At 42.3% G+C, this 23,700-nt stretch overlaps 1 protein-coding gene across 3 annotated transcripts in view; it reads left to right on the forward strand.

Annotated features, from left to right (window-relative positions):
• CNTLN (centlein) overlaps positions 1-23,700 on the forward strand; it is a 1,032,335-nt gene that overhangs the window by 589,827 nt on the left and 418,808 nt on the right. For all 3 annotated transcript variants that reach the window (XM_029608687.1, XM_029608696.1, XM_029608677.1), the window contains exons 14-15: positions 4,203-4,303; positions 16,666-16,757. In XM_029608687.1, the coding sequence (XP_029464547.1) occupies positions 4,203-4,303; positions 16,666-16,757 (193 nt within the window). The remainder of the gene's footprint in view (positions 1-4,202; positions 4,304-16,665; positions 16,758-23,700) is intronic.

Below are 23,700 nucleotides of genomic sequence, written 5' to 3' on the forward strand. Positions count from 1 at the left end.
CTATTATCCATTTACCTTTAACTGGATAACTGTAAACCTAACTGGGCCATCTTTTGAATATTGCCGGTTAAGTTTAAAGTTATCTTGCTAAAGGTAGCTGAATAACAGATTTAACCAGCTATATTCAAAAGGAATATTAGCCCATTAAGTGGCACAGTGCCAGTTCGGCTAAATTTTGAATGTAATAACTCCACCACCCTACCCTAAAGCTCCCTCCCACTCAGTATCTTCAGAAACCCTTTTGCTGGGATTGCAGTGCTTATAGCAGGATCCTGGCGGCTTGTATGTTGCTATGACAGCGACACTAGTAGTTTATGCTTTCAGTGTTGCTATCATGACTTATCTGTAAGCCACTGGGATGGTAGTATGAGCACCATGATCCTGGAGGAAGAAGGGTTTCCAACAGTACTGGGTGGGTGTGAGGGTTAGATTTAGGGTGGGGAGGAGTATGGGAGGGAGAAGAGAGGACATTATGTTCACAATTTTTCCGAAACAAATGAGGAAGGAGGTTGCCCAGCAGACCCCTACAAAATGTATTATTAAAAGTGCTCTTGGAGGGCTTTTAGGGTTGAGGGAGCTTGGCCAAGTAGAGCCTATTTGTAACATATTGAGAGGGGATTGAGGAATCAGGTCGCAGGACCACATGTTACCATTTTCTTTTTTGCTTTTACACTGTACCACTTAATCGCCTGTATTCTTTTGAATTTAGCCAGTTCCGGAAAACAGCTAGAGTCAGCCAAAAAACATATTTGGCTAACTCCTAATATCTAGAGTCAAATAACTTATTCAGCTAACCTTTAGCCAGATAAGTACCAGGGATATTGAAAACTTGCCATTTATCTGGCTAACTTGTGAGTTATCCAGCTAAAGGACTTTGAATAGTAGTCTCAGTAAGTTGTTGTTTTTTTGTTTTGTTTTGTTTTTTTAAATCATTTAAGCATCTTGAAGGAGTGAATGTACTTTTTAGACTCTTAAAACATAAATTCAACTGTAGATATGACCAGGAAAGGTTTATTAAAAGTAATAATAATTAATATGTGATCTGTGAATGGGAAGGCTTATATTCTGCAAGATTTAATTTTAGAATATTCATTGGCTATTTTATATCTAACTTAAACATAGGCTAAGGATTCAGATGATTCTCTATTGAACTCTGTGCTCCAGGTTATTGTTTTTTCTATTTACCAAGATTTGGTAAAAGGGGCAGGGGGGTGCTTGTGAGTTTTCATCATAAATAAATGGAGAATACAATGGAATAATTATGTTTTAGGTAAAGAATTCCACCTATGGAGTTCTAGCTTTCAGTGGGTGATTTGTCTGAGATTTTGGAACAGATGGCTGATATTATATTGACATGACCAAAGATTAATGTCTTCAGCGATTTTAATTTACATGTCTACTCCAAAGACCCAGGTATTCATGATGGGGCTAATACTCACTTAGGGGTTGATTTTAAGACCCACGTGCGAGCATCCATGGATGCGCCGATTTTATAACGTGCGCATTGGCACATGCACGTTATAAAATACGGGTTCTGCACACACATCCATGCTGGATTTTCATGTCCGGGAGGGAACTTTCCTACCCTTTACCCTATCCTTCTTCCCTCTTCCCCTCTCCTCCCCGCCCTCTAAACCTACCCTAACTATCCCCAAATTTTTTATTTTGCTACTTACTGCTCCTCTGGAGCAGTAGTAATCTCCACACACCAGCCAGCTGCCAGCGCATACTTCCCCGGGACAGCATCGAGTGGTGCTGTCCCGGCCCGCCCCCTTTCCCGCTCAGACCCCACCCCCGGCCCACTCCTTTTGAGAGGCACGTAACAGGGATTAAGTGTGTGGCCAGGCCCTTCCAAAAATGCGCACAGCGCGTGCAAGGCCCAGCCATGCTCTTAACCTCCAAAATTTATGTGCGTGGGCCTTTTAAAATTTGGACATTAGTCGGTTGGTGTACAAGTTATTCGGTTAAAGTTAGCCAGATTACTTCTCCTGCATATTCAGTGGGATAAATGTCCCACTGAATATCCCTAACTTTAGTTGAATAACTTTAAACATAACCGGATATTCTTATGAATATATTTAAAGTTATCTGACTATTCTTAGCCGGATAACTTTAGACTTACCGGCCTATATTCAATACATTATAGCTGACTAGGTGCCAAAGTGTTTAAAAACAAAAATACAGATTGCGAGCCTACAGGCCCTAACCAGCCCCTCTCCTCCCTCACACCTGAGCTCCAAAGCCTTGCTCTCTAGAATTAAATTCCTAAGGAAGTATGCCTACATAATGTCCTTCTGTCTTTTAGGAAAGATATTAAGACTTAGCTCTTCTAATAAGCTTACATGTGATCAAATATATGCATGTTGGTGTTGATCTAACTTTTGAGATGTATATGTTATTTTTGCACATAGATTGTTTGTGATTTATTTATTTTATTTCAAGATGCTACAGTGTTATCTTTGCAGATATGTTATTTGCATATAGATTGTGATTTATTATATTTCAGGTTGCTACGGTGTTCTATGTATTTTAAATTTTATGATGTACCTGTGTTTTTAACTTTGTATTTTATTAGAGATTTGATTTTATTTGAAACAAAACAGGAAATGTCAATGCAATTTCCTGTTACATTTCATTTGGGGAAAAAAAAAAGAACAAAATTTATTTTTTTTCTTTTTGATTTCTATGTCAGTCACCAGTCCCAGCCTGCCTTACCCTACAAGAAAACCCTAGCACCACCAAATTTAAAAAAAATTAAAGTCCCACAGCATGGCCCTGCCCGTAATCCCAGAACCCATTTTGCCCCCCTTTGGAGTCTCCAAAGACCAAAGAGGATCAGGAAGGATCATCAGGTGCTCCTGTCTCATTAGATTAATCTTTCAAAATAGTGCCAGACAATCTTAAGGTACCTCCATACAGCAAAATAGCATCTACCTCAAAGTTGGCAGGCACCATTTTGTTTGGTCATCCCAACACGGCAGTAGCACCTGGGGTTCATTCCTGCTGCCTTTGGCCACCCCAGAAAGGGGTGACATGGGTGCAGGCATTAGCATGGAGGGATTTCATTTTTTTCAGTTTGGTAATATTGATGTTTTTCTACTTGGGGGAAAGAAGGAACCTGTTTCTTTTCTTTTTTTTTTTTATTTGTGGCTCGTTCCATTTTAAAATTAAATAAAACACTAATGAAACAAACAATACCAAACAAAACAACTGAGAATAAAAATAAAATGGAAAAAATGTACTTGTACACTCCTGTATTTTATTGTATTTATAGCTGCATTTTTACTTGTTTTTGTGTAATTTTATAATCAGCTTTAGGCATTGTAAAAGGCTAAGGCAGAATAGAAATAAACCATCATAATGATGAGCTATCCATCTTTATCTGATTCCTTTGAGAATTTGTTGATATTTCATTTACATATTACTATGTCTCCTTAGATTATATATTCTTGTTTACAATTTCATGTCACACCTTTCGGACTTCATGGAATCAATCTTTGACTGTGGTATTTGGTTTTGATCACACACATAATGTTGATCTCTTAGGTTCATAAATTTACCTACTTGGAGGGGTTCTCGATCCTCTATACACAAAAAGTCAAACACATTCAACAGATTTCCATTGAGGCCAATTTGTTTCATTGAACAATACATCTTCCTTCTCTTCTGGCCCCTCTTTCTATCTCCAGAAGTGTGTGAACCTTGCATTAGCAGACTTTCTATCTCTGACAATATTCTTTTGTTTAAATCCTTTGAAATTGCTTATCACAGAAAGTATAATTTCTTACTTCTAACAATTTTTCTCTAACAGCAGCTAAGTGGATTCACACAACCTACTGATCTCCCCATAGTTTTCTCTCTAAGCTTTTGCAAAAAGAACTGGAGATTCAAACATGTTGCCAGCAATTGATAACTACCTGTTTATTTGACAACTAGTTTAAAGTCTTCAAAGTTTCAACTGTCAGCTTGGGAAGCTCCTTTAGTGTAGAATATGTGACCCAATTGATTTCTTGTAAATATATTTAAACAGCATGCATGTATTTTTCATGCCCCTGTTTTGTACAGACTTGTTTTTAGCATAATGTCTGCTATGTTAAATAGAAAGTTATTTAAAAATTTGTAAAAAGTATGTATCATGTCTTGGTAGCTGCTTTCCATTTTCCCTGCTTTTTTCATAGTTAATATTAATAATCTTTTTACAGATTGAACCTAGAAGAAGAACTGGATCAGCAGAAAGTGGTAGTTTCTATGGATAAAGCTACAATACAAGAATTAAATGCATGCCTGCAGCAAGAGAGGGAAGGTAAGGTTATAACTCACTAGGCATCATGGATTTCTTTTATTAGTTTGATTATGCTTTTCAGTTTTTTCTCTAAAGGTCTTTGGTTTTATGTACGTTCATTACCTGTTCAGTTTTTAGAGTGTTTAGATCCACACAAGATTTAGACTTGATAAACATCCATTTCTTTAACAAGCAGCTTATCCTAATATGCAGTAAAATACTAGGAGCCATTTGAAATTTGACACCCCAAACTTTAGTAATAACATGTTTTCTTTTAAATGCACTTAATGATCTGTAACAATTGCCATAACACTACTTATCTTTCACAGAGCAATATAAAACAGTCCATTGTAACTGCAGAGTATTTTTTAGAATTAAACTTGCCAGTAAACTTTAAGTTTAAAGGAAAATCACGAGTTCATTCAATCTATTTCTACAAAACTAAGATGATTGATAATCTGTCATTATAAGTCTGGTCACTGGAGAAAAGTAATTAATGAAAGTATTAGTAGAAACAGATAGGGAAATACCTACAGTACCTGAATGTAATCCACTTTGAAGTGCTGAAAAAAGCGTGAAAGCGGAATATAAATCTAAATAAATAAAAATAAAATAAATAAATTTAAACATCCGGTAAATTAAAGGGCCGCACTGTAAATAGCGCATTCATTTTTTTAAAAAGAAATTAAACAAGGTGCTGCCAGTCATCTCTTTTCAGTAAGTCCCAGTCAGGTTGCTAGTTGGGAAAAGAACATAATATTGTATTCTTTTTATCCAGTGTTTAAAAACATGCTTCTTTTGCTAAGCGGCCTTTGGAACTAATTTTACCAATATGTTCTAGACTTCCGCTCACAAAACAACTGTGGGTGCAGAGCTGGCAGTTTCATCAGCTAAAAAGAAAAAAATAGTGGGACCAAGACAGAAGTGAGTGGGCTGGAAGATGGGGAAGCAGGGCTGAGAAAATGATTCATAAAGAGAAGCTAAGACAAGAAACAAATAGAAAACAATGGATAGAAAATACAGATTAAAATATCCCAAAGTGAAATAAATCTGAATAAAATGTTGAATGAAAAATAAAGACAAAAGAAAAATTTAGAAGAAACCAGGAGAAATGAAGGAAAAAAAATGGCATTTGAGGACAGGCGAGTAAAAAATAAAAGTATATACATTTTTAAAACAATTTTAATGAAAATAGTTAATGTGTTAAATTGCATGGAGATCGATTTTCAAAGGGACCTATCTGGCTAACGGCCTCTGAAAATATATCTGTGTTCAGTGGATGCTGCTTAGAAGGTGGATAAGTCATTTGGCTACATTTTTAGCCAGATAACTTGTGGGTGGGAAATATGCGTATCAGGGCAGTGCTAGTTAGCCGGATAAGTTATCTGTCTGTTAGACCTTTTCAATAGCAAGTCTAAACTTAGATGGATAAGACATCTGGGATATTCAGCTGCATTGCCGTGCATTTGAATATCCCATCAAAGTTCGCCTGATATGTCTATCTGGCTAACTTAACTACAAACCATCAAGGGAACTCCATGATGTGTGGTGATGTGTGGTGACTATGTCTGAGGTAACCACTCTGTGATTAACTCATTATCTAGCCATCGTCTTTATTCTCCAAAACTTTTATTTATATTTCTTTTTTCTTTTTTTTCTATTTTCTTTATCATGTATTGCTTATCCAGTCTATGACATATTCTCTCACTGGTGGTCAGCTCGACCCTCTTACAGCATTCTCGCTTCTTTTTGTGAATACTTATCAATTTCTGTAAGTGTGGAGCTTCGGCCGCTTCTGTAGGGTCGAAGCCACCTTCCCCTTACATATCCAGCAATGTTTTGACCCTGGTATAAATTACCATGGTGATGTGGGTGGGTAGCAATGCTCTTGTTAAGGAGTGATCCTTGGGCCGAGACGAGGTTTGCACTACCTGCGGGGAGAGGGGGGGGAGACCCTGCAGGCAGAACTGGTTGGTGCGGAGACCCAACTAGACCTTTATCATTACCAGCCCTCGTTCCTCGCAGGTTGAGCCCTTGGGTACAGGGGCCAGCTGAACTTAGGCGCAGGTCTCCGATGAAGAGGAATCCCATAACAAGAGGAGAAGACAAGGTCATACAGGCCACGATCGGGGCAGGCGGTGATCAAGCAGTATCCAGGCAGCGTTCCAGAGATCAGGGCAGGTGTCAGACAAGCAAAGTCCAAACGACGTTCCAGAGATCAGGGCAGGCGGCAGGACAGAAGACAATCCAAGAGCACGGAGTCAGGAACATGGGGTCGGGAATACGGCAACCAGCAGCTCCAATGGAGTTCAACCTGTTGCTGAAGCATCTGGTGGTTACAGGGGCCGGAGTTATATAGGGCCCCACATCTGATGTCATCAAGGAGGGCAGTGGGCATTTTCCCGCCACTGGCCCTTTAAAATGAATAGAGCGGAGTGCGCGCGCTTAAGGAGCAAGCCAAGACAGCCGCAAGGATGGCATCCCCGTCGCGACATGCTGGGGAAGATAGAGGGGCTGGAGCTGCCTGCAAGCAGCAAGGTACGACGGTGAGGATCCCTTGTCGCAATGAGAGAGCCTGGAGATGTCCCCACCGTGCCGGTGAGTGGGGTCAATCGTCGCCCAGTACAGCCGGCCCGCGTAACAGTACCACCCCTTTAAGCTCCCCTTCCTGAGGGCTTGAGCTTCCATGGATGGGAGGTGTGAAACTGTCTAAGTAATTCTTTATCCAATATGTTGGAGGCGGGTTCCCAATTGTTCTCGTCGGGACCATAGCCCTCCCATGAGATGAGATACTCCTATCTTCGATTCCTCCGTCGTATGTCTAGGACCTCCTTCACCTGGAAAACTTGGTCCTCTTCAGCGGATACTTCCGGTGGTTCTGGTGCCTTCAGAGATGGCCAAGAAAGGATTAAGGGCTTGAGCAAGGACATGTGGAAAACGTTATGGATCTTTAACGAAGATGGTAGCTTCAGTTGGTAGGAAACAGGGCCAATCTGCCAGGAGATGGGAAAAGGTCAGATGTAACATGGAGCCAATCTCATTGAGGGAACAGGGATATGGATGTGGAGCATACTCAGCCAGACCTTATCTCCTGGCTTGAATCGTGGGGCAGGTCTTCTGTATCGAACCGTCGTTCTCTTGGCACGAAGGGCCGCTTCCAGGATCATCTTCTCAATCTGCAGCCAAAGGTCATGCAGCTCTTTAGGTGTTAGCTGGGCTGCCGGTGAAGCAACTGAGAGTGGTTGTGGGAGTGGGAGAGCGTTTCCTCCCATAGACTATTAGGAATGGGAAGGAGCCTGTGGCCGCGTTGATATGAGAATTGTGGGGAAATTATGCCCACATAAGGAGACCTCCCAGTTGTCCTGTTAAGCGTTGATAAAGGTCCTTAAGAAGGTTTTTAAGGTGTGGTTAGTCCTCTCTATCTGTCCGTTAGCCTGCAGGTGGTATGTGCTGGTGACGCCCAGAGTGATATTAAATTTCTGGCAGAGAGAGCGCTAATAACTTGCAGTGAATTGAACGCCCCGAACAGAAACTATAAGTTGAGGGAGGCCTTGCAGCCGGAAGATGTGAGAAGTGAAGAGGCATGCAAATTCAGGTGCAGAGGCAAGTCCTGGGAGTGCCACGAAATGAACCATGTCTGAAAATCGGTCCATTAGAAGAAGAGAGGTCCACCATAAAATCGGTGAACAAGTGGGTCCAGGGTAGCTTGGGGCAGGCAAAGGCTGTAACAGCCCCCAAGGTCGTCCCACCACAGGTTTGTGTTGCGTGCAGGTGGGACATAATTCCACATAGGCCTTAATGTTGTTCCCCATGCGAGGCCACCAATACTACTGCCAGAGGAATTCTAGAGTTCGGGCCCGTCCAGGATGGCCTGACACATAAGAATCGTGGGCCCACTCCAGGACTTTTTGCTGAAGTCGAGTTGGAACTACCATCTTCCCAGATGGAACGGTCTGAGAGGCAACCAGAAGGACTCGAGCAGAGTCGATAATGTACACCAGTGGGTCAAGGACATCCTCTGACTTAAAGGAACGAGACAAGACATCCGCACATATATTTTTCTCAGCAGGGCAATTGCATAGCTCAAAGTGGAACCAAACAAAGAAGAGGGACCATCGGGCCTGACGGGCACTAAGGCATTGAGTTTGGAGATACTCCAGGTTCTTATGATCGGTATATATAGTGATCCGATGATTCGCCCCCTCAAGCCACTGTCGCCATTCCTTGAGTGCCAATTTAATGCTTAATAGCTCTTTATCTCCGATGCCATAATTTCGCTCAGCCAGGGAAAATTTGCGAGAAAAAAATAAGCAGGGGCGGAGAGCTCCAGAGTCGGCCACATAACTGAGTACGGCCCCTCACCCAGGGAGGAGGTATTGACCTCTAGGACAAATGGGCGTTCGGGTCTGGGTGTTGAAGGCAGAGTTCACACTGGAAGGCCCATTTGAGTTCACAGAGGGCCGAGACCGCCTCAGGCAGCCAATTCTTGGTATCGGTACCCATCTTGGTGAGTGTGGTCAGCAAGGCAGCGAGCTGAGAGTAGTGAGGAATGAAATGCCAGTAGAAATTAGCAAAGCCTAGGAATCGCTGGAGACCCCGGAGGCTTGATGGTTGAGCCCATTCCTAGATGCATTTCACCTTTTCTGGATCCATTCTGAACCCTCGGCTGGACACAATATACCCCAAAAAGGGCAAGCTCTCCTTCTCAAAGAAGCATTTTTCAAGCTTTGCATATAGCTGGTGATCTCGTAGGCGTTGCAAGACTGTACGTATATTCTGGTGATGGGTCTCTAAGTCCTTAGGAAAGACAAGGATGTCGTCCAGATATACCACTACCAAGACTTACAGGAGGTCCCTGAAAATCTCGTTCATCATGTCCTGGAACACTGCGGGAGTGTTGCACAGGCCGAACAGCATTGCAAAGTACTCATAGTGGCCATCCCAGGTATTAAAGGCCGTCTTCCATTCATCTCCAGGATGTATGCGAATGAGATTGTATGCTCCACGCAGTCCAGCTTGGTAAAAATGTTGGCATTCTGAAGGCAGTCCAGCAACTCTGAGATGAGTGGCAGAGGGTAATGGTCCTTCTTCGTGAAAGTGTTGAGGCCCCAGTAGTCTATGCAGGGGTGAAGGGTTCCATCCTTCTTGGTGATGAAGAAAATTCCTGCCCCCGCCGGCAAAGTGGAAGGTCTGATAAATCCCTTAGCAAGGTTTTCCTGAATATTTATTACTCCGGAGGGGACAGGGGGTGCACATTAACCCGCGGTGGGATAGTTCCTGGTAAATTAATACCGCAGTTGAAATGTCGATGTTCCAGCAGGATTTCTGCCTTGTTCTTGGAAAATACATCTGCAAAGTCCCTGTATTGTGGCGGGAGGCCCAAGGAGGTTATGGCCTAGTAGTTGGGGGTTGAACTCGCTGGAGGCAGACATCAAAGCAGTGGGGACCCCAATGAGTAAGCTGGAGAGTTCCCCAGTCGAACTGGGGTGAGTGTCATCACTGCCAGGGTAACCCCAACACTATGGGAAGCACTGCTCTCTCTAGTATATAGAACATTATTTGTTCCTCATGAAGTAGCCCAGTACGGAGACATAGCAGGTCAGTTGTGGAGTCGATATGCCCTGGCAGGGGTTCTCCATAAATGGATGAAATAAACAGGGGTCTTCCTCTGGCGATTGTGGTCAGTTCCAGTTTCTTCATCAGAGCTCTGGTAATAAAGTTCCCGCTAGCCCCAGAATCCACTAGGGCTAAGGTAGGAAACTCCTGGTCATTCCTCATGATGGAAACTGGAAGTATACATTGGGGGGCTGCGTTCATACAGCCTAGGAGCGTGGCCCCGCCAGCTCCTAGGCTGGCCCTTTTCCCAGTTTCAGTGGGCAGCAATCCATCAAATGCCCCCTTTTGGCACAGAAAAAACAGAGGCCAAGTCTTCGGCGGCAAAGCTTCTCTTTGGCCGAAATATGGGTCCAGCCTAATTGCAAGGGTTCCTTAGTGCATTCTGGAGCAGCCGTCACGGGTGTGGGCAGAAGTAGGAGGCGGGAGAAAGTTGGAGCCAAGGGTACTTGTCTATGAGGAGCCTGTAATTCCCGGGACCGCTGCTGGAGACATTGATTGATTCTCCCTGTCATGTCTATCAGGGCATCGAGAGACTCGGGTAGCTCCCTTGGAGAGAGACTCGGGCAGCACCTCCTTTATGTGAGATGAAATGCCTTCAAAGGAATATGCTGTGGAGGCTGTCCTCCCGCCAATTCAGCTCTGAGGCCAGGGTGCAGAACTCAGTGGAATACTCGAATAGAGGCCGCAAGCCCTGGTGAAGGTGTAGAAGATCGGAGCCCAGTGTGACCAGCCGACCGGGCTCGTCAAAGACCTGCTTAAAGGTTTGCAGAAATAACTGTATGTCCTGGAGCAGGGGGTCCCCTCTCTCCCAAAGCGGTGATGCCCAGTCCAAAGCCTTGACGTCCAGAAGGGAGATGATGAAAGTGGTTTTCATTGCACTGGTGGGGAACTATGCAGGTTGCAGGGAAAAGTGCATTAGGCGCTGATTCAAAAATCCCCAACAAAGTTTGGGATCCCCCACATACCGGGGTGGAACCGGAATTCATATCGGTGCGGACTTGGAGATGTGGAGTTCGGCTGGCTCGCCTAGGAGGAGAGGACGTCGAGGCAGGCCCTTATCCGATCCATGGTGGCCGTCACCATCTCCAAGCACTGCTGTTGCTGCTGAATTTTCTGTGCAAATCTGGGGATGGCCTGGAGTCTGGAGAGATCTGCTGGGTCCATCACCTCCGCAAACTGTTAAGGAGTAGACCCTTGGGCCAAGACGAAGTTGGCGCTACCTACAGGAGGGGAGGTCCTTGCCGTCAGCAGGCGGAACTGGTGGGTGCGGAGACCCAATTGGACCTTCACCACTACCAGCCCTCGTTCTCCGCAGGTTGAGCCCTTGAGTACCGGGGCCAGCTGGACTTAGGCGCAGGTCTCCGATGAAGAGGAATCCCACGACGAGAGGAGAAGCCAAGGTCAGATAGCCCACAGTTGGGGCCAGCAGCAAACAAACGATGTCCAGGTAATGTTCCAGAGATCGGGGCAGGCAGCAGGCAAGCACATGACGTTCCAGAGGTCAGAGCAAATGGCAGGCAAGAAAAATCCAAATAATGTTCCAGAGAACAAGGCAGGCGGCAGGCAGACAGAGTTTGAAGAATGTACCGGGGTCAGAAGCCAGACAACAATCCAAGAGCACAGAGTCAGGAACACGGAATTGGAAGAACATACCAGGGGTCAGAAGCCAGAAGACAATCCAGGAGCACGGAATCAGGAACACAGGGTCAGCAGCACAGCAACCAGCAGCTCCAATGGAGTTTGACCTGTTGCTGAGGCATCTGGTGGTTGCAGGGGCCAGAGTTATATAGGACCCAGGGTCTGACGTCATAGGGAGGGCCATGGGCATTTTCCCACTGCTGGCCCTTTAAGATGAATAGTGCAGTGCGCACGTGCCTAAGGAGCAGGCCGGAGGCTGCTGCGAGGACGGCGTCCCTGTCGCAGTGCGCTGGGGAGGACACCGGGGCCGGAGCTGCCTGCAGGCGACAAGGTGCGTCGGTGAGGATCCCTGCCGCAATAAGGGAGTCGGGAGTCATCCCCGCCGTGCCAGTGAGTGGGGCCGGTCGTCGCCCAGTGCAGCCAGCCCATGTGACAGCTCTGGGCTAATATAATGAGTGTTTTTAGTCCTTTGGCTTCAGCATGTATCAAGTGAGTATATTAATTTATAATGCTGTACGGTAATGTATAATAACAACCAGAAATATAGCCAAATTTAATCCCAGACAAACACACCAACAAAAAATGGGATCAAAAAACAATAAATAATAATAGCATGGGTCTGCAGAAAAACAACACTAATATATGTAGCATAATCCAGAGCTTAAGGGTGTTAGGAAGCCTGATGATGTAACCTATTGAAAACGGGCCACCCTGTCTAATCGTTCTTTCACCCCAAGCAATGGTTCCAAGTACCATAGAATATAAAAAAATTTTTGAAAGATTTTTTATGCAATTAAAACAGAGCACAGCAATTTCAAATATCTTAGAAAACAAAATCTGTGGAGAGCTCAAAACCCAACAATGGCTGTGGTTTCGCAAAAACAGCTCTTCCTCAGGGGCTATTTAAAAAGAGCTTAGTCCAGTTTCGATATCAGATGTTGTTCCTTATGAAAGCTTCAAAACAGGCATGCATGCTGTTGATTGCTCTGGCTGGCCCTTCAATTCTGTAGGTGTTGGCAAGCGCCGGTGGACACTCTAGGCACCAACACCATGGGCTCTTGATGCACTGGAGGAACAGCATTGATCCAAGCGTCATCAAGCATCATGGGCATTAATACGGCGGAGTAGTAACACTGACCTCTAATGTTGCAATCCAGATCACGTCGGGACCGGAACAGTCATCAAACGCCATAGTCACCCTTGACGCTATCGGAGCTGTCCTTGATGCCATTGAGGTGCATGGCTATCCTCGAGGCCATCAAAATGCAGGGCCACCCTCGAAGCCATTGAGCATCATGGAGGCTATCGGGCATGTCTGCCAGCAAAGCCATTTGAGATAGCTCTCACTGATGTTGAGTACCATTTCTGCCTAGGGGCACCAGGATTGCTATCGAGTACCTGGTCGCCCTTGAGTCCATCGACCGCCAAGGCATGGGGTTTCTGAGCCCTCGAACACCATGGAAACCCTCGTCCGATGGGTTTCATGCTTGGGGCATGTCAGTGCTGTTGAGCACTGCAGTCACCAGTGACCTGAGGCAGCCTGTAACACCGAAACATCCAGTATGCACCAACAAGCCTCATTGGCGGTTTCCATAAGGGAAATAAACTATCATGGCAGTACCATGGTGTGATTTTTTTTATTGTACCACAAACTTGAAACCAAAAATCACAGCTTGATACAGAGCATTACCGTGTGATGGCAGCCCACCTCGACTGAAGCCACCATTACTTAAAGGGCCCGAAGCCCTAAAAATCGCACCTCCCATAGAAAGAAACACCCTCTAGTTCTTGGGAGACCTCTGCCGCCTTCCCCCAAAAGAAAATAAAAATCTTAGGAAGTTGCATGATAACTGTTCATTTCCTTCCCCCCAATCCTCCCCATAATTCCAGAAACATGGCCCCTTAGGTTTTAGGCGCCCACCCCCCACAATATTTCCATCCTTTCTCCACCCCTTCAAATAACCATTATGGCCAAGGGTTCTCACTGCCCACTTATCCCCAACCCCCCAAAAAATGACCCAGGTGGTCTGTGGGGCGCAAACAGATCACTACCTCCACTCCCTTTAAGTCTCTAAAAGCAATCTTTGGTAGTCAGTGGCATTTTATTTTGCTTTAGCCAGATTTTCAGTGATGTCCAAAAGGGATAAGGCAACTAGCAGGTTGAACAGATGCAGCAGTGTCTCTCATCGACCCCTACAATTTATGTGTGCTGTGTCTGGGTGCCACGAACAATATGTCTAGTTGCAGCAGCTGTCAGACAATGTCTCCCAGCAGTCTTCGGATCAGACAAGAGTGTATGGAGAAGCTCTTCTGTTCAAAGAAATGCTATTCATCCACATCAGCACCAGCAGCATCAAACTCAATGTGCCCTGGAGCTGCACTAGACACTAATGGTGCATCAGTATTGAAGAAGCATCAAATTCAAGCACCAGTAGCAGCCAGGGCAAAAAAGCATCTTCTAGCTCTTCCCACCCAATGAAACCACAGCATTACACTTCATTGGTACTGGTATAGGGAAGCACCAAAGCAGAACATCAGCCGAAGGGAATGAAGCATCAGTGACATTTCCTACTGACACATGGTGCTAAGATTAGGGAGATTCTGATGGTAGCCAAATCCCCTCTCAAGCATGCATGTAGAGAGGGCTACTTATCCTCCAAGGAGTCTTGGGAATTGCATCTGTCACTTCTTCTATTACTCTGGAAGGGCATTTTGGGGCTCAGCCACCATAGAGGAGATTTGCAAGGCTGCAATGTGGAGTTCTATCCACATATTTACAACACATTATTGTTTGGTTAGGGACTCTATTCACGATAGTAGGTTTGGTCAATCTATCTTGCAAAGTTTCTTTGTGGTTTAGAGTCCAACTCTATCCTCCCCTAGGACCCATTTTTATTAGTATTTGTTTTAAAAATAAATTAAAGGTGGAAAATCAAATTCAAATAAATAAGTAAATAAAACCGCTTGTTGCTGACACAAACATGTTGTTTGCCCATTAGCAATGATTTTCTCATTTTTCTTTTGTTGAATACAACCTGTTCCTAGGGATTCCCCTGTGTGAGGACTGCATACCCTGCTTATCCTCAGAGAATGCAAAATAGTTTAGCTGTAACAGGTGTTCTGCAAGGACAGCAGGATATGCAGTCTTCACAAAACTCTCTCACCTCTCTAAAGAGTTGTTTTCTCCTATTTATAGCAATATCCAGAACTGTGGAGTCCTGTGTGACCGCTATAATGCAAGCTATCCCACATATTATCAATAGCGTATGTCAGAAAGCTTTAAAATAATGTCTCCGAAGAGAATCCATCCAATAACATCTCCTATGTGTGAGAACTGATATTCTATGATTCTCAGAGAACACCTGTTACAGGTAAGCAACTTTGCTTTCTTAGCTGTTGAATGTGTATTGTTTCACCCATTTTGACTTTAACATATTGTAAATAATGGTAAATTTATTTCAGGCACCTAGGAGTTGTAGTTGGTGATGACAACATTCAAAGACAAAAAAGAGGTTTAATTCAAGTTAACAAATTACAGACCTTAAATTGGCTACCTGTGATTCGGCGAATAGAGTTTAAAATGGTTGCTTTAAAAATTAAAGCCCTTCAAGAGGAAGGTCCTTCCTACCTTGTGGATCGTCTAATAAAGTAAACTCCGCCTCGGTCTATGCGTTCTGCAAATAAATGCCTTCTCGAGGTACCATTGTAGTCTATCTGATATTGAGCTTTCTCAATAGCTGGGCCTACACTCTGGAATGACTTGCCACTTGAGCTTCGCAATGACAGACCATAAACTATTTTGTAAGAAATCAAAGGCTTACTATTTTCAGATGATGTGTTCTTAATTTTTCAACAGTGCTTTTTATGTTCTTTGTATTATCTGGATGCTTTTACTTTTTTATTATATGTGTCTTAATATTGTGCATTTATTTTCTACACCACCTAGAATGGATGTTCTATTAGGCAATATAAAAGAATTTGTAAATAGCGTAAATTACTGCTTTTGAAAAACCACAAGGTCATCCAATAATTGAATAGATTTGGTAGATCATTCCAAAGATTTGCACCCACTACAGAGAAGGCGTGACATCTTGTCTCACCCAGGTGGGCTTCTTTCACAGGCGGTATGGCAAGCAACAGCTTATTAGAAGATCTGAAAATCTGAGGAGTATAAAAAGCAAACAAATTGACATAATAAGAAGGGCCATCCATGTTTATAGACTTAAAAACCAGCACTAAAATTTTAAATGTAATTCTTTGTTTCAGTGGTAGTCAATGTAAATGTAATGGATGTCGTTAAAAAAAATAACATTTCTGTAAAAATATCATATCAATAAAAATGTCATGAGCAATCGGTTTGTCTCTCTGGTGCCCTTGGGTCAGGCTGTGCATAGGTGCAGTACTTAGGAGTTGGGAACTGTCTTGGGCATAAATAGCTAAATCTCAGCATAGTAACTCCAGCTGTGTACAAAATGGCAACAGTAAAATGCGTATCAGTAAAATACATTTAGATTGTCAGGAAAAATCTGGAAGAATGTCAGTGAAAAAAATATTTCAATGAGTTGGCTACAATGAGGGTCTACAATGTTGAGACAAATAATTTCTATGATCTATCCTAAAAATGCAGTTTTTCAGAGATGTATGTATGCTTAGCAAGGATAAAGAAGTTGAAAGTTTCTCCTTGGAATAGTTCTGTACTATTTGCTTTGTTCACCATTCATTCTGATCTTCCTGGCAGGGGACTAGACTTGGAGAATTAAACTAGCGACTCTGTAGATAAAAAAAAAAGTAGTGAATTCTGCTTTTAAGGAAGGTAAAGAGGGAAATGGTCTATATAAAAACGAAAATGGGAATAAAAGTACAGTATCTTTAACCTGCAGATCTATTGTACTTTTGAAAAGCTTGCACTACAGAAAAAAATCCCACTGTGATGCTACAAAGATGAGCAATTATGTGCCACAAGACTTTGAAAAGAGGTCACTGTTTAAGAGACTGACCAAAGGCTTGACAAGAAAATAGATCAAATTATTTATAATTGGGAAAACTGGAGAACAGATTATCTTAAAAATGACAGAGTATTGTTTCAAAAGGATATAAAGTGTCACAATATAATATTTATTCTCTGACAGAACTGCTCTTTAGACTTGGTGAAGATGATGGGGTCAGGAACAGTACCCCTAAGAAAAGCGTGAAAGAAACATTGGATCAGACAATGCAGAAGGTATGTTAATCTGTTATGCATTAAGCCCAAATAAGATGAATCTAAGTTTCCTCGTAGGGTCATACTTTTAAATCTCATGAATTCAAGTCTTGTATTAAGCGTGTAATTTCATTTCATTATGAAAAATTCAGCATCTGCCAAAATTCTATCACAAATCAATGCTTAGATTTTAAATATTGAGACACTGCAATACAAACTCTTGAGAATGACAGCACAAATTAAGAGTTTACTAAGAGAGAGAAAAGTGAGATAAACCAGTTGATTTACCAGTAAACTTTGAGTTCATAACTGATGGCTTTGAAGCATAAAGATAACAGTTAAATATTTTCAGCTCTTTCAATGAAGACTCTTGTCACAGTGCCTGTATAGTAAATTAAATTATAAGTTTTGCATAAAAGATTGGCACAGCATAGAACTTAAGAAGAAAGAAATTCATCAGGCTAATTTATTTATTAGGACTACCTCAAGTTACTATTTGACCACTCCAAATATTGCAAACTTCCGCTGCTAGAATTTTGACAGGCAAAAAGAAAAGAGACCACATCACAGGTACGCTTGCTGAACTACACTGACTTCCAATTGAACAAAGAATACAATACAAAGCACTGTGTATAATTCATAAACTAATCCATGATGAAAAGGCCGACTGGCTTAACACAGCACTGCGCATACAGGTACCACACAGAAACCTTAGATCTGCTAATAAAGCTCTATTAACTATTCCTTCTGTTAAATCAGAACACCTCACTCAGGTAAGGGAGAGAGCACTGTCGCTGGCTGGACCTGTTCTATGGAACTCCATGCCACTCGAAATAAGGCTGCAGAGAAATTTGAAACTATTTAAAACTAGTCTGAAAACCTGGCTTTTTAAACAAGCTTTTTTTAAAGACAAAGAGGAGGAGGAAAACAGTTGAAAGATAAGGACGCACCAAGTAATCAGTTTTTTTCCTCTAATATCTCCAATTGCATATTAACGCTAGATTTGAACCACTTGACAGTTTTTCAACCGACATATAAGCCTTAATTAACACATAGTCCTTTCTTATTAAAATATGTTACTGTTCTTTGTTGGCTTATGTATAATTTGTAATCTATACCAATTATAGTTTTTCCTTATTGTGCCTTTCTGTAAACCGTTGTGATGGTGAATTAACTTAAAGACGGTATAGAAGAGTTTTCAAATAAATAAATAAGTAGAAACATAAAATATGGCCTATCTAGTTTGCCCATTTTCCCTTCTGTTGTATATGCTAGTCTCTTCTTCAACTCTGCTTCCCTCCAGGTAAGAATTCTCTGCACTTGACCCATATTCTAAAATTCTTTTACTGTTTTACCCTCTTTTACTTCCCCTGGGAGACTGTTCAATGCATCCACTGCCCTTTCTGTAAAGAAATAATTTTTATGCTAACCAAATCTACTTTCTTTAAGCCTCATACCATGGCCTCTTGTTTAAAATTTCCTTTCTTCTGAAAAACACTGAACTCATATGAATTATTTATATCTTTGAGGTCTTAAAATATCATATTCCATTTTCCCCTGCTCCATAATATACATATTTAGGTCTTTTAAGTTGTATTTGATAGAACACAGGACAACCAAGAGACTGCGATGCACAGACTGGAGGAAGCAGACCCCTTTTCACCAACACCCCATGTCACCAGCGGGTAGAGCCACTGTCTTAAGTATCAGACTGATGCTGGAGACCAGAAAGAGCTCCAAAATCATGTAGCATCAGTTAGCTAAGAGAGAGCATGCAGCACCCAGCACGATTCTTAAAATTTGCACTTTCAGGGTTGGGGTGCACATCTACTCCATTACAAAACTCAAAGTCAGTGGTCACAATACAAGCTATCTTACCAGACAAACCTCCTGAGACATAGAGCCATGAGATATGCAATAATGGCTTTTACACATCCACTACAGAGTCATGCCCTCATGATTCATATGGACAATGAAGTAGCCATGTTTTATGTGAACAAGCAGGCAGATCTGGATCCTGGCTCCTTTGCAGGGAGGCAGTTTGGATTTGGGAATGGACCCTCAACAACGAGATAACCTTGAGAGCCATATACTTACCAGGGATAGTGAATACACTGGCCAACTGTCTAAGAAGAGTATTTCATCCTCATAAATGTTCGCTCAACCCGTCAATAACAAATCTGATATTTCTGCAGTGTGGTCAACCTTGAATAGATCTCTTCACCACAGAACAAAATCAGAGGCTACCTCAGTTCTGTTCCATTCAACTAAACCCTTTCAGAAGGACACGATGCCTTCCTAACGTCGTGGTCGCGGGGTCTCCTGAATGCATTCCTCCAATTCCTCTCATCTCACGAACAGTTCAAAAGATGATATGGGACAAAGCTCGCATGATTCTCATAGCTCCAGCATGGCCGAGACAACCCTGGTTTGCTTTTCTGGTACAATACTCTGAAAGCAATCCATTAGATCTCAGTCAAGACCCAAATCTCTTGACCCAAGAGGAGGGCTCCGTTCTTCAGCCACTATACTTCTTCCTCCACCTGGTGGCCTGGATGTTGAATGCGAGATCTTACAAGGCTTAACTCTTTCAACACATATTCAGAGAATTATCATAGCAGCGAGAAAACCATCGACCAGACATAACTATTCCTTCAAATGGAAGAGGTATGCAGAGTGGTGTTGAGTTCAAAACATTATTCTCTTCTCTTCTGCACCCAAAGATATTCTCAATTATTTGCTACATCTTTCCAAGTTGGGCTTAGCGACTTCATAAGTCAGAGTCCACCTAAGTGCCATATCCACTTATCATAAGAGAGAAAAAGACTCTTCAATAGCTTCTCACCCCTTAGTTTCTCGTTTCATGAGAAGACTCCGTAATCTTCATCCTCCAATACGCAACCCTCCGGTGCTCTGGGATTGGAACGTGGTCTTATCAGCTCTAATGAAGGCTCCCTTCTAACCTCTCCAATCTGTACATTTGATATATCTCACTTGGAAAATGGTTTTTCCCATAGCAATCACCTCGACCCGAACAGTGAGTGAACTACAGGCCTTAGTTCATGTCTCTCCCTACTTGCAGTTTTATTACGACAAGGTAGTACTCAGGACTCATCCCAAATTCCTCCCTAAAGTAGTTTCAGCCTTTCACATCAATCAGGATATTTCACTACCCATCTTCTTTCCAAAACCACACAAGAATAAAAGGGAATCTCTACTTTATTCCTTGGTTTGTAAACGAGCTTTAGCATCTATAAACAAAGGACCCATCCTCATCGGCAATCCTTGCAATTATTCATCTTTTTCAACCTTAACGCGCTAGGAGTAGCAGTCTCCAAAAGAACAATATCAAACTGGATCACAATTTGCATTCAGTTCTGTCACAGTTCAGCACAGGTACCCTTATCAAGTACAGTTTCTGCTCATCAACTGCAATCCACAGCGTCCTCTATTGCACATCTACGAAATATACCCATAAAAGACATCTTTAAAGCCGTTACTTGGTCACCAATCCACACATTCACCGCACATTACTGTCTAGAGCAACTAACAGCTTCAGATAGCTGTTTGGGAGAAGCAGTGTTATCTAGTGTGCTTAACCAAAAAACCATGTCCACGGGAGAGTAGGGAAAAAAAATAATAATGAAAGCTAGTTCTGTTAACATAACAAGAACAAAGAGGTCATCACCTCTGTTCCATACGATATAATTTTTTCCCTTATGCCTGGGACTCCCAAATAGCATGGCTAATTCAGCCTGCTTATCAACGGAAAAAAACAAGTTTGCTTGCCATAAACGTTTGTTTTCGTAGATAGCAGTATGAATTAGCCATTCATACCCTCCCTCCTCCCTGGACATGTTTTCTCTATCTACACCTTTTTTCTAATTAGATCGCTGCCTTCTAGCTTTATCACTAGCTGAAGAGACTGGTCTCGCGCTTCACGCGGGAAGTGCCTCTCAGGCACAGTAAATCAAAACTTTGACTTAGAGAAGATAATATCCGTGAGAAAGCGCCGTCAGGAACGTCACCCGAATAGGATGGCTAATTCATCCTGCTATCTACGGAAAAAACTGTTTATGGTAAGCAAATATTATATATTTTTAAATGCCTCCATATCTAAGAATATTTCTGATTCTGCTATTTTAAGGTTTCTTAGCACTAAAGATTTACATAATTTTTTACAGATTTAAAACTACTAAACGTATCTAAGTGACTGTGAAATGTTTTGTTTTCCCAGCTAAGAGCGAATGCAAACTTTTATGTATTTATTTATTAAGATTTCTATACTGGTATTTGGTGGATGCCGTCATATCGGTTTACAAGGTTACATGCATGCATAAACGCCATAAGGCATGCAATAGTAATGCTATTGCATTGCGCAAGTGCAAATTTTTCATGGGGTGGGATTGAAGAGAGGTTGGGCAGGATTAATTAAAATGAAGGGCATTTCGAACTGTGCGGTAGCATAACGCACATTATCGCACATTTTTAATGCCGGAAATAACTACACCTTTTTTCCTGGCATTAAGATGTGTAAAATGCCCGAAATGGCCATAATGCAATTTGCAATAAAGATTGCAAATTGCATTTCGGCCATTTCTGGGCTTGGGAGAGGGAGAGGGGAGGAGAGAGTCTCAAACCTGGAGGGTGGTTAGATAGGGGAGGGACTGAGATACTCCTAACTGGGAGAAGGAAAGGGATCCAGACTGCTGTCAGGGCATCAGAAACCCCAGTATCACAACTACAGTCTGTCTTAGGCCTCAGTGGGTGACTCCCATTGCAGTCATGCTATGGCCGAGAGGATTGGCAGTCTTGTTTGATCGGGATGGGCTGTCCAGTAATACTTATCTAAAAGTTGACTCAAAATAGGACTGCTGCCTTGCTTACATGGAACAGGTTGTTGAAAATGGAGTCTTTCAATCTTTCTGCTTAGGTTGGGTATATATAGAGAGAGACTTTCATTTTCAGTTTTTATTTTATTTTACGCTTTCAGCCAAAAAGGCACAAAATCCTGTCCCCACTTCACAAGATATACAACAAAAAGGGAACAATGAACAAATCTTTTAAAGCTTCATTATCTTAGTCCATATTTTTATTACAAATTCTTATTAATTTATCATTTATCCAAAAGTACAAAATACTGTTACAAAATACATAATCTTAAAAATAGAAATACCTGTTATGTATCAAAATTTGAAATCTACATAGATTGAGGATATGTAGTAGGAAATGTCAAGAGGATGTTTCAGTGCTCAAGTCCATAAATTTGTTGATGGAACATCATTCACATTCTTGAAATTTTCAAAAACACTAAAGAATTGTTGTGACCACCTTAATGCACGATCGTTAAACTGTTAGTAATTAAAGAGCCATGCTTATATTTCACCAATAGTCTTCTCATCCAGTGATTGTAGAGATGTTATCACTTGGCCTAAGAAATATATCAGCGAAACTTATAGATGCCCGGAAAGATATAATTCCGTTAAATGGAATGGCATATGCTTGGGATACACTTTATGTAATTGATATATTATATCTTTTTGGGCGAGTATAAGTTTTGCTGATACATTTCTTAGTCTGCAACATACCACATAACAAGGGAACTGCTCGTTATGAGGACATATGTGCGGGTGCCGACCCTGAAGCAGTCTTGTGTTCTGACTGCTCCCCCTCTGGTCGGCTCCCGTGATTTATTCTTTATTGTTTATTCACAACAGTTTTTTCATTTTTTATTTTTTGCTAAAAAGTCCACTGCCCAATTCTCTCATCAGTTTACCCGTGTAGCAGACCGACCCTTTACCTTCAATGGCTTTAAAGCTTATGTGCGTCTGCTGATGAATTTTTACCGCTAAGTCCGGTTGGGTTCAGGTCCGGTCTGCCAGCCCGACACGGTCCATGTTTCGGCGGTTGCCTGCTTCAGGGGCTGCGGGAACTGGAATGGAACCGAGACTACATATGGACCTAAAGATATCACACTTGTTGTATCTAAATGAGGGAACTCGTCCATGATAATTTAACTGTGTCAGTGCCTCAATTGCGAGCTATATCTAATACTCACGGTTTCGCTTCAAAATCTCATTCTTGTGAGCGGCGCCTTCACTTACAAATCCGGCGTCTCTCTCTACTCAGCTGTCTAATAAGCCTTTGACGTCAAATTTATGGGCCAATCACGCTGTCTCCCTACGATCCTAGTGATAGCACCTTAGGGTGCTCTGCTGCCATGGGGATGTGACGTCACCTATAGAGGAACTTCAAGTTTCTCAATTCATCTGAATTTGCGTTGTAGTGAGAAATTTTTTAAGGGGCACTGCTTCGAAACTCCGTTGTTTCCTATATTGCTGTGTATATTTTTGTTCTGTGTTTATGATGACATTCTCGCTGACCGTGCCTTTATTTTTCAAACTTATAATCAATAAAATCTATAAAAGAAGATATTCTGTCTGTGGCCGGGGGTTTGTATGCAATCACGGGATTTTTACAATATGTCTCAAAATTTTCTGTTGCAGAATCCCCAGCCTTTTATAGGCGAGTCACAATGGTCTCATAGAAAGAGACTACCCCCCGTTCAACTATGCTGCGTGAAACACTAGGATCATACAAAGGAACTATCGGCATTTGTCTATGCCAGCACTAATTCCTAACCATAATTCACATCACCCCAAGATGGACCAATTAATTTCTTTATTCAATCCCTGGGGGGCAACTGTACTCCACGTGTGGATGAACCGCTGTTCCATTTGTTCTAATTTCAAATTAAGGTCCCCTCCCCTCGGATGCTTTTTAAGTTGAAAAATGACTGCCACTTTGAATTCCTGTATAGAGTGTCCTATTTCCCGCCAGTGATCTACTAGCGGTGCCCCTTCAGTTTGATGTCATAGCCTACTCAAATGCTCCTGGACTCTGGTCTTAATTTTTCTTGTGGTTTTTCCAATGTATACTAAGTTACATGGACACCATAGCGCGT

The sequence above is a fragment of the Rhinatrema bivittatum genome, chromosome 1 (assembly GCF_901001135.1).
Source record: "Rhinatrema bivittatum chromosome 1, aRhiBiv1.1, whole genome shotgun sequence".
Taxonomy (NCBI): Eukaryota; Metazoa; Chordata; class Amphibia; order Gymnophiona; family Rhinatrematidae; genus Rhinatrema; species Rhinatrema bivittatum.